At 32.1% G+C, this 12219-nt stretch overlaps 1 protein-coding gene across 3 annotated transcripts in view; it reads right to left on the bottom strand.

The window, feature by feature from the left end:
- The window catches only part of LOC141298236 (protein TANC2-like), a 77713-nt gene that overhangs the window by 16904 nt on the left and 48590 nt on the right, over nt 1-12219 (bottom strand). For all 3 annotated transcript variants that reach the window (XM_073828745.1, XM_073828746.1, XM_073828747.1), the window contains 2 exons: nt 11763-11932; nt 9374-9981 (listed from right to left, as the gene is read on the bottom strand). In XM_073828745.1, the coding sequence (XP_073684846.1) occupies nt 9374-9981; nt 11763-11932 (778 nt within the window). The remainder of the gene's footprint in view (nt 1-9373; nt 9982-11762; nt 11933-12219) is intronic.

The following is a 12219-nucleotide window of genomic DNA, read 5'->3' as shown; positions in this document are numbered from 1 at the left end:
GGCAGATTATTTTGCTTGTTCTGAGCAAAAACTATACATTTTTGACTTGTTTTTTTTTCTGAAAACAAGAAAGTAATTTTTACTCGTCTAGAAAATACTTCTTGATTTAAATTTTTTAGATATTTTGGCTGGAAACAAGACAAAAAATCTAAGCAAAAAAAGCATTTTTTGCAGTGTTTAGACTGTTGGACACTGCAAAAAAAAAATGCTTTTCTCAGATTTTTTTTTAATCTAAAAAGAATATCTAAAAATTATTAAATCAATCAGGATTTTCAAGAGGAATAAAAATTATTGTCTTGTTTTCAGAAAAAACAAGTCAAAAGTAAGTGAGTTTTTGCTTAGAACAAGCAAAATAATCTGTCAGTGGGGTAAGAAAAATAATCTTACTTCAAGCGGAAAACAAGATTATTTTTCTTACCCCATTGGCAGATTATTGAGCTTGTTTCAAGCAAAAATGCACTTAATTTTGACTTTGAAAATAATTTTTAAAACCCTCTTGATTTAAGAATTTTTAGATATTTTGGCTGGAAACAAGACAAAAAATCTAAAAAGAATATCTAAAAATTCTTAAATCAAGAAGGATTTTCTAGACAAGTCAAAAATATTTTCAAAGTCAAAATTAAGTGCATTTTTTCTTGAAACAAGCTCAATAATCTGCCAATGGGGTAAGCAAAAAAATCACATTTCAAACAGAAAACAAGATTATTTTTCATATCCCATGGGCAGATTATTTTGTTTGTTTCAAGCAAAAAAGCACTTAATTTTGACTTGTTTTTTTTCTGAAATCAAGACATTTTTTACTTGTCTAGAAAATCCCTCTTGATTTAAGAATTTTTAGATATTTTGGCTGGAAACCAGACTAAAACAAATCTAAGCAAGAAAATAATTTTTGCAGTGAAACCAGCCAAACAGACCAACACCAGCCAACAATTTTACAGCAAAAAATGCTTTTCCTACTTCTACTTATGTCAAAATTAAGCGTTTTTTTTCTTGAAACAAAAAAAAAAAATCCTTCTTGATTTAAGAATTTTGGCTGGAAACAAGACAAAAAATCTAAGCAAGAAAAGCATTTTTTGCAGTGTTTAGACTGTTGTACACTGCAAAAAAAAAAAATGCTTTTCTCAGATTTTTTTTTATCTAAAAAGAATATCTAAAAATTCTTAAATCAGGAAGGATTTTCTAGACAAGTAAAAATTATTTTCAAAGTCAAAATTAAGTGCATTTTTTCTTGAAACAAGCTCAATAATCTGCCAACAGGGTAAACTAAAAAATCATATTTCAAACAGAAAACAAGATTATTTTTCATATCCCATTGGCAGATAATTTTGTTTGCTTCAAGCAAAAAAGCACCTAATTTTGACTTGTTTTTTTCTGAAATCAAGACATTTTTTACTTGTCTAGAAAATCCCTCTTGATTTAAGAATTTTTAGATATTTTGGCTGGAAACCAGACTAAAACAAATCTAAGCAAGAAAATAATTTTTGCAGTGAAACCAGCCAAACAGACCAACACCAGCCAACAATTTTACAGCAAAAAATGCTTTTCCTACTTCTACTTATGTCAAAATTAAGCGTTTTTTTTCTTGAAACAAAAAAAAAAAATCCTTCTTGATTTAAGAATTTTGGCTGGAAACAAGACAAAAAATCTAAGCAAGAAAAGCATTTTTTGCAGTGTTTAGACTGTTGTACACTGCAAAAAAAAAAAATGCTTTTCTCAGATTTTTTTTTATCTAAAAAGAATATCTAAAAATTCTTAAATCAGGAAGGATTTTCTAGACAAGTAAAAATTATTTTCAAAGTCAAAATTAAGTGCATTTTTTCTTGAAACAAGCTCAATAATCTGCCAACGGGGTAAACTAAAAAATCATATTTCAAACAGAAAACAAGATTATTTTTCATATCCCATTGGCAGATAATTTTGTTTGCTTCAAGCAAAAAAGCACCTAATTTTGACTTGTTTTTTTCTGAAATCAAGACATTTTTTACTTGTCTAGAAAATCCCTCTTGATTTAAGAATTTTTAGATATTTTGGCTGGAAACCAGACTAAAACAAATCTAAGCAAGAAAATAATTTTTGCAGTGAAACCAGCCAAACAGACCAACACCAGCCAACAATTTTACAGCAAAAAATGCTTTTCCTACTTCTACTTATGTCAAAATTAAGCGTTTTTTTTCTTGAAACAAAAAAAAAAAATCCTTCTTGATTTAAGAATTTTGGCTGGAAACAAGACAAAAAATCTAAGCAAGAAAAGCATTTTTTGCAGTGTTTAGACTGTTGTACACTGCAAAAAAAAAAAATGCTTTTCTCAGATTTTTTTTTATCTAAAAAGAATATCTAAAAATTCTTAAATCAGGAAGGATTTTCTAGACAAGTAAAAATTATTTTCAAAGTCAAAATTAAGTGCATTTTTTCTTGAAACAAGCTCAATAATCTGCCAACAGGGTAAACTAAAAAATCATATTTCAAACAGAAAACAAGATTATTTTTCATATCCCATTGGCAGATAATTTTGTTTGCTTCAAGCAAAAAAGCACCTAATTTTGACTTGTTTTTTTCTGAAATCAAGACATTTTTTACTTGTCTAGAAAATCCCTCTTGATTTAAGAATTTTTAGATATTTTGGCTGGAAACCAGACTAAAACAAATCTAAGCAAGAAAATAATTTTTGCAGTGAAACCAGCCAAACAGACCAACACCAGCCAACAATTTTACAGCAAAAAATGCTTTTCCTACTTCTACTTATGTCAAAATTAAGCGTTTTTTTTCTTGAAACAAAAAAAAAAAATCCTTCTTGATTTAAGAATTTTGGCTGGAAACAAGACAAAAAATCTAAGCAAGAAAAGCATTTTTTGCAGTGTTTAGACTGTTGTACACTGCAAAAAAAAAAAATGCTTTTCTCAGATTTTTTTTTATCTAAAAAGAATATCTAAAAATTCTTAAATCAGGAAGGATTTTCTAGACAAGTAAAAATTATTTTCAAAGTCAAAATTAAGTGCATTTTTTCTTGAAACAAGCTCAATAATCTGCCAACGGGGTAAACTAAAAAATCATATTTCAAACAGAAAACAAGATTATTTTTCATATCCCATTGGCAGATAATTTTGTTTGCTTCAAGCAAAAAAGCACCTAATTTTGACTTGTTTTTTTCTGAAATCAAGACATTTTTTACTTGTCTAGAAAATCCCTCTTGATTTAAGAATTTTTAGATATTTTGGCTGGAAACCAGACTAAAACAAATCTAAGCAAGAAAATAATTTTTGCAGTGAAACCAGCCAAACAGACCAACACCAGCCAACAATTTTACAGCAAAAAATGCTTTTCCTACTTCTACTTATGTCAAAATTAAGCGTTTTTTTTCTTGAAACAAAAAAAAAAAATCCTTCTTGATTTAAGAATTTTGGCTGGAAACAAGACAAAAAATCTAAGCAAGAAAAGCATTTTTTGCAGTGTTTAGACTGTTGTACACTGCAAAAAAAAAAAATGCTTTTCTCAGATTTTTTTTTATCTAAAAAGAATATCTAAAAATTCTTAAATCAGGAAGGATTTTCTAGACAAGTAAAAATTATTTTCAAAGTCAAAATTAAGTGCATTTTTTCTTGAAACAAGCTCAATAATCTGCCAACGGGGTAAACTAAAAAATCATATTTCAAACAGAAAACAAGATTATTTTTCATATCCCATTGGCAGATAATTTTGTTTGCTTCAAGCAAAAAAGCACCTAATTTTGACTTGTTTTTTTCTGAAATCAAGACATTTTTTACTTGTCTAGAAAATCCCTCTTGATTTAAGAATTTTTAGATATTTTGGCTGGAAACCAGACTAAAACAAATCTAAGCAAGAAAATAATTTTTGCAGTGAAACCAGCCAAACAGACCAACACCAGCCAACAATTTTACAGCAAAAAATGCTTTTCCTACTTCTACTTATGTCAAAATTAAGCGTTTTTTTTCTTGAAACAAAAAAAAAAAATCCTTCTTGATTTAAGAATTTTGGCTGGAAACAAGACAAAAAATCTAAGCAAGAAAAGCATTTTTTGCAGTGTTTAGACTGTTGTACACTGCAAAAAAAAAAAAATGCTTTTCTCAGATTTTTTTTTATCTAAAAAGAATATCTAAAAATTCTTAAATCAGGAAGGATTTTCTAGACAAGTAAAAATTATTTTCAAAGTCAAAATTAAGTGCATTTTTTCTTGAAACAAGCTCAATAATCTGCCAACAGGGTAAACTAAAAAATCATATTTCAAACAGAAAACAAGATTATTTTTCATATCCCATTGGCAGATAATTTTGTTTGCTTCAAGCAAAAAAGCACCTAATTTTGACTTGTTTTTTTCTGAAATCAAGACATTTTTTACTTGTCTAGAAAATCCCTCTTGATTTAAGAATTTTTAGATATTTTGGCTGGAAACCAGACTAAAACAAATCTAAGCAAGAAAATAATTTTTGCAGTGAAACCAGCCAAACAGACCAACACCAGCCAACAATTTTACAGCAAAAAATGCTTTTCCTACTTCTACTTATGTCAAAATTAAGCGTTTTTTTTCTTGAAACAAAAAAAAAAAATCCTTCTTGATTTAAGAATTTTGGCTGGAAACAAGACAAAAAATCTAAGCAAGAAAAGCATTTTTTGCAGTGTTTAGACTGTTGTACACTGCAAAAAAAAAAAATGCTTTTCTCAGATTTTTTTTTATCTAAAAAGAATATCTAAAAATTCTTAAATCAGGAAGGATTTTCTAGACAAGTAAAAATTATTTTCAAAGTCAAAATTAAGTGCATTTTTTCTTGAAACAAGCTCAATAATCTGCCAACGGGGTAAACTAAAAAATCATATTTCAAACAGAAAACAAGATTATTTTTCATATCCCATTGGCAGATAATTTTGTTTGCTTCAAGCAAAAAAGCACCTAATTTTGACTTGTTTTTTTCTGAAATCAAGACATTTTTTACTTGTCTAGAAAATCCCTCTTGATTTAAGAATTTTTAGATATTTTGGCTGGAAACCAGACTAAAACAAATCTAAGCAAGAAAATAATTTTTGCAGTGAAACCAGCCAAACAGACCAACACCAGCCAACAATTTTACAGCAAAAAATGCTTTTCCTACTTCTACTTATGTCAAAATTAAGCGTTTTTTTTCTTGAAACAAAAAAAAAAAATCCTTCTTGATTTAAGAATTTTGGCTGGAAACAAGACAAAAAATCTAAGCAAGAAAAGCATTTTTTGCAGTGTTTAGACTGTTGTACACTGCAAAAAAAAAAAATGCTTTTCTCAGATTTTTTTTTATCTAAAAAGAATATCTAAAAATTCTTAAATCAGGAAGGATTTTCTAGACAAGTAAAAATTATTTTCAAAGTCAAAATTAAGTGCATTTTTTCTTGAAACAAGCTCAATAATCTGCCAACGGGGTAAACTAAAAAATCATATTTCAAACAGAAAACAAGATTATTTTTCATATCCCATTGGCAGATAATTTTGTTTGCTTCAAGCAAAAAAGCACCTAATTTTGACTTGTTTTTTTCTGAAATCAAGACATTTTTTACTTGTCTAGAAAATCCCTCTTGATTTAAGAATTTTTAGATATTTTGGCTGGAAACCAGACTAAAACAAATCTAAGCAAGAAAATAATTTTTGCAGTGAAACCAGCCAAACAGACCAACACCAGCCAACAATTTTACAGCAAAAAATGCTTTTCCTACTTCTACTTATGTCAAAATTAAGCGTTTTTTTTCTTGAAAAAAAAAAAAAAATCCTTCTTGATTTAAGAATTTTGGCTGGAAACAAGACAAAAAATCTAAGCAAGAAAAGCATTTTTTGCAGTGTTTAGACTGTTGTACACTGCAAAAAAAAAATGCTTTTCTCAGATTTTTTTTTATCTAAAAAGAATATCTAAAAATTCTTAAATCAGGAAGGATTTTCTAGACAAGTAAAAATTATTTTCAAAGTCAAAATTAAGTGCATTTTTTCTTGAAACAAGCTCAATAATCTGCCAACGGGGTAAACTAAAAAATCATATTTCAAACAGAAAACAAGATTATTTTTCATATCCCATTGGCAGATAATTTTGTTTGCTTCAAGCAAAAAAGCACCTAATTTTGACTTGTTTTTTTCTGAAATCAAGACATTTTTTACTTGTCTAGAAAATCCCTCTTGATTTAAGAATTTTTAGATATTTTGGCTGGAAACCAGACTAAAACAAATCTAAGCAAGAAAATAATTTTTGCAGTGAAACCAGCCAAACAGACCAACACCAGCCAACAATTTTACAGCAAAAAATGCTTTTATCCACTGTTAAAAAATAACATTTCATCCACTGTTATCAAGGATGTAGCACTATCTGATCACTTCTGTATTTTCTTTGATATATTGATCTCTGCTACCACTGAATCTAGATCTGTCTCTGTCAGAAAGAGATGCATTAATGATAACACTAGTGTGCTATTTATGAAGGCTATATCTTCAATGCCAAGCATTTCTGCAGACTCTGTTGATCTTCTCCTGGAGTCCTTTAACTCAAAAGTTAAGAATGTCATTGATGACATCGCACCTGTAAAAATCAGAATTTCTGGCAAACAGAAATCGCCGTGGAGAAAATCAACAGCAGTACAGAGTATGAAAAGACAATGCAGAAAATCTGAGCGGATGTGGCGGAAGACGAAACTCGAAATTCACTATAGCATCTATAAAGACAGCCTTCATGCTTTCAATGCTGAACTAGGTAAAGCTAGACAAATGTTCTTTTCAAACCTTATAAACAGGAACTTAAACAACACTCGCACTCTTTTTGCTACCGTTGAGAGACTAACAAACCCCCCTAGTCAGATCCCTAGTGAACTGCTCTCCGACAGCAAGTGCGATGAGTTTGCTTCCTTCTTTTCTGAGAAGATCAATAATATCAGAAAGACAATTAGCACACCCTCAAGTTATGCAGAGGTCAGACAGATCCGACCGCAATTTCAAAAAGAAGTCATTATGTCTACTTTTGAAGCAATCGATAGCAACATTTTGGAAGAAACAGTACAGCACCTCAAATCGTCAACCTGCCACCTCGACACACTTCCCACATCTTTTTTCAAAAGTGTGCTTAACTGTTTAGAAGCAGATCTCTTAGAAGTGGTGAACACCTCACTTCTTTCTGGGACTTTTCCAAACTCACTGAAAACTGCAGCTGTTAAGCCCCTTTTGAAAAAGAGAAATCTTGATAACACCATATTGAGCAACTATAGACCAATATCAAATCTTCCTTTTATAGGTAAGATTATTGAAAAGGTTGTTTTCAATCAGCTGAATCACTACATAAACTCAAACGGATACCTGGACCATTTCCAATCTGGCTTCAGACAACATCATAGCACAGAGACAGCGCTCATAAAGATAATAAATGATATTCGCCTAAATTCAGATTCTGGAAAAATATCAGTGCTGGTATTACTAGATCTCAGTGCTGCGTTCGACATAGTCGATCATAACATTCTTTTAGATAGACTGGAAAACTGGGTCGGGCTTTCTGGGATGGTTCTCAAATGGTTCAGGTCATACTTAGAAGGGAGAAGCTATTATGTGAGTATAGGAGAACATAAGTCTAAGTGGACGTCCATGACATGCGGAGTCCCACAAGGCTCAATTCTAGCGCCGCTGTTGTTCAGCCTGTATATGCTCCCACTAAGTCAAATAATGAGAAAGAACCAAATATCATATCACAGCTATGCAGATGATACCCAGATTTACCTAGCCTTATCGCCAAATGACTACAGCCTCATTGACTCTCTCTGCCAATGCATTGATGAAATTAACAGTTGGATGTGCCAAAACTTTTTACAGTTAAACAAGGAGAAAACAGAAGTCATTGCATTTGGAAACAAAGATGAAGTTCATAAGGTAAATGCGTACCTTGACGCTAGGGGTCAAAAAACAAAAAATCAAGTCAAGAATCTGGGTGTGATTCTGGAGTCAGACCTCAGTTTCAGTAGTCATGTCAAAGCAGTAACTAAATCAGCATACTATCATCTTAAAAACATTGCAAGAATTAGATGTTTTGTTTCCCGTCAAGATTTGGAGAAACTTGTTCATGCCTTTATCACCAGCAGGGTAGACTATTGTAATGGTCTCCTCACCGGCCTTCCCAAGAAGACCATTAGACAGCTGCAGCTCATACAGAACGCTGCTGCCAGGATTCTGACTAGAACCAAAAAATCAGAGCATATTACACCAGTCCTTAGGTCCCTACACTGGCTTCCAGTTATGTTTAGGATAGATTTTAAAGTACTTTTACTTGTTTATAAAGCACTCAATGGCCTAGGACCTACATACATTGCAGATATGCTCACTGTATACAAACCTAACAGACAACTCCGATCACTAGGATCGAGTCAGTTAGTAATATCAAGGGTTCACACAAAACAAGGGGAATCTGCTTTTAGCCATTATGCCGCCCGCAGTTGGAATCAGCTTCCAGAAGAGATCAGATGTGCTAATACATTAGTCACATTTAAATGCAGACTCAAAACTCATCTGTTCAGTTGTGCATTTATTGAATGAGCACTGTGCTACGTCCGAACAGATTGCATTATTTTATGTATAATCACTTCTGTATTAATTAATTTGAAATCATTTTCTTTTTTAAATCATCTTAAATGTTCTTAATTTTGTTTTTATTGTTGTGATTATTTTAAATTTTTATGATTTTTATGCTATTGTGATTTTAATTCCTTTTTATGTACAGCACTTTGAATTACCATTGTGTATGAAATGTGCTATATAAATAAACTTGCCTTGCCTTGCCTTGCCTTGCCTTTTCCTACTTCTACTTATGTCAAAATTAAGCGGTTTTTTTCTTGAAACAAACAAAAAAAAATCCTTCTTGATTTAAGAATTTTGGCTGGAAACAAGACAAAAAATCTAAGCAAGAAAAGCATTTTTTGCAGTGTTTAGACTGTTGTACACTGCAAAAAAAAAAAAGGCTTTTCTCAGATATTTTTTTATATCTAAAAAGAATATCTAAAAATTCTTAAATCAGGAAGGATTTTCTAGACAAGTAAAAATTATTGTCAAAATTAAGTGCATTTTTTCTTAAACAAGCTCAATAATCTGCCAATGGGGTTAGCAAAAAAATCATATTTCAAACAGAAAACAATATTATTTTTCAGATCCCATTGGCAGATTATTTTGTTTGTTTCAAGCAAAAAAGCACTTAATTTTGACTTGTTTTTTTCTGAAATCAAGACATTTTTTGCTTGTCTAGAAAATCCCTCTTCATTAAAGAATTTTTAGATATTTTGGCTGGAAACAAGACAAAAAATCTAAGCAAGAAAAGCATTTTACAAATATCTAGACAGTTGTAAACTTTCTTTTTTGTATTTTCAGTGCTTTAAGTCAGACCTGGGATCGCAGAGGAACTTGGTCTTCTCTCCTTCCTCTCTCCATATGAGCCATTCTCTAAAGGAGGGGTGTACGAACATGCGCGTCCCGTCCCGTCTCTTCACCAGGAACACCGACAGGTTCTCCATCCTCTGCTGGAAGTCGTCCCAGTCCAGCGTGCCCTTGACGGATCCGCTGTTGATGGCCTGGTAGATCTGCTCATCGGTGAGCGGGTGCAGCGAGGCCAGGGCCACGTTGAGCAGCGGCAGGGCTCTCTCGAAGGACGACTGCGTCGGGAAGCGCATGTTACACTGCAGGAGGTAAACCTCGGCGAGGCTGACCGGAACCACCTTGTAGTTGGAGCTTTTGAGCACCAGGTATCCGCGCTCGATCAGGTCGAAGGTGAGCTTCAGGTAGAGCAGGGAGCCCTGGCTGAGGGCCTTGAGGTGGGAGCTGAGTTTGCCGAAGCTGGTGTTGTCCATCTTGCCGTTGAGGGAGATGTTGTTCTGGATCTCTGCGCTGCTGTGGATGCGGTGCAGGATGTAGCCCTGCAGGTCGTGGTCGATGGCGTCGTTCTCCTCCAGAGCGTCCAGAGAGATTTGGTGGAACGGCAGAGGTTTGGTGATTTCCTGCAAAGAACGGCTGAGAGCTCAGCAACTTGTGTTTAGTACACTGCAAAAAATGCTTTTCTAGCTTAGATTTTTTGTCTTGTTTCCAATCAAAATATCTGAGAATTCTTAAATCAAGAAGGATTTTCTAGACCAGTAAAAATTGTCTTGTATTCAGAAAAAAATGTCAAAATTAAGTGAGTTTTTGCTTAGAACAAGCTAAATAATCTGCCAAAATCTTATTTCAAACAGACAAAACAAGATTATTTTGCTTGTTCTAAGCAAAAATGCACTTAATTTTGACTTTTTTTTTCTGAATACAAGACAATAATTTTTACTGGTCTAGAAAATCCTTCTTGATTTGAGAATTTTTAGATATTTTGGCTGGAAACCAAACCAAGCATTTTTTTGCAGTGCAGTGTGCGTTTTTATTTTTTTTACAATAAAATGTATTTTTTTAACGTGTCATGTTATCTTAACATTTTTACTTAGTTATTTAAAAATAAATGATTAAAACTATTTAAATTCATGCATTAACGTCATATATAGACAAAAAGTACATTTATAGGTACAACAAAAGAAAGCAATTAACATACCACTGTCAGATATTAACAGGCACTGCAAAAAAAACTTTTCTTACTTAAATTTCTGGTTTCCAGCCCAAATATCTAAAAATTCTTAAATCTAGAAGGATTTTCTAGACGAATAAAAATGGTCTTGTTTTCCAAAAAAAAAAAAGACGTTTGTTTTTGCTTGAAACAAGCAAAATAATCTGCCAATGAGGTAAGAAAAATAATCTTGTTTTCTGTTTGAAATAAGATTTGGCAGATTATTTAGCTTGTTCGAAGCAAAAACCCACTTAATTTTGACTTGTTTTTCTGAAAACACAAAAATTTGTACTCATCTAGAAAATCCTTCTTAATATATTTTGGTTGGAAACAAGACAAAAAATCAAAGTGAGAAAGGCAATTTTTGCAGTGCGGGTTTGCGTCAAAAATGTCACTGAAACTACTTTCTAATTATTTTATTCATAATATATGTTAAAAACGTCTGGGACCAGTAAGAAACTGATACTTTAATCAAGACTGCATTAAACTGATCAAAAGTGACAGTAAAGACATTTGTGACCCTGGACCACAAAAACAGTCATAAAGGTCAGTTTTTGAAATTGAGATTTAAACACCACCTGAAAGCTGAATAAATACGCTTTCCATTGATGTACAGTTTGTTAGAATAGATACAACTATTTGAAAATCTGGAATCTGAGAGTGCAAAAAAAAAAAAAACTTTAATTTTGAGAAAATGGCCTTTAAAGTTGTCCAAATGAAGTTCTGAGCAATGCATATAACTAATCAGAAATTAAGTTTTGATATATTTACGGTAGGAAATTTACAAAATATCTTCATGGAACAAAATGGTTTTGGTTTTGTGCTCCAGGGTCACATTTATAATGTTACAAAAGATTTCTATTTTAATAACATGCTGTTCTTTTGAACTTTCTATTCATCAGTGAATCCTGAAAAATAAAATGTATCACAGTTTCCACAATAATACTGGGCAGAACAACTGTTTTCAATATTGAATAATGATAGAGCAATGATGCTGAAAATGCAGCTTTGATCACAGCAATCAATTACATTTAAACAGATATTCACATAGAAAACAGCTGTTTTAAAATGTAGTAATATTTCACAATATTAGTGTTTTACTGTATTTTTGATTGAAATCAGCATAAGAAACTTTTACAATCTTTCGACTGACTCCAAACCTTTAAACAGTAGTGTATTGTTAATTTATTTTACCTGCAGTGAGGTTCTGACAGTCACCACCAGTTTGAGCCAGGCTGGAAACTTGCCGATGGTTTTACAGAGGAAGGACACAATCGTGTCACCATAGTCAGGTTTGTGGAACTCAGCCTCATTCAGACCATCAATGATGATAATGAGGTCTTCATCGGGAGTGATCTTCCTCTCTGAGAAAAAACAACAACAACAACGTTCACAATTTTACGCATGCAGTACATCTTTTGAATTGTTCTACATTTTTTTGCATCTATTTAACATCACAATTTAACAATTGATGCTAAAAATGTGCTCATCCTCAGGCAATCCAAGATGCAGATGAGTTTGTTTGTTCATCAGATTTGCAGAAATGTGCTTTTCCATCACTGTCTCAACAATGGATCCTCTGGAGTGAATGGGTGCCGTCAGAATGAGAGTCCAAACATCTGATAAAAACATCACAATAATCCACACCACT

This window comes from Garra rufa, chromosome 22 (genome assembly GCF_049309525.1).
Source record: "Garra rufa chromosome 22, GarRuf1.0, whole genome shotgun sequence".
Taxonomy (NCBI): Eukaryota; Metazoa; Chordata; class Actinopteri; order Cypriniformes; family Cyprinidae; genus Garra; species Garra rufa.
This window is presented reverse-complemented; position numbering and strand designations above follow the sequence as displayed.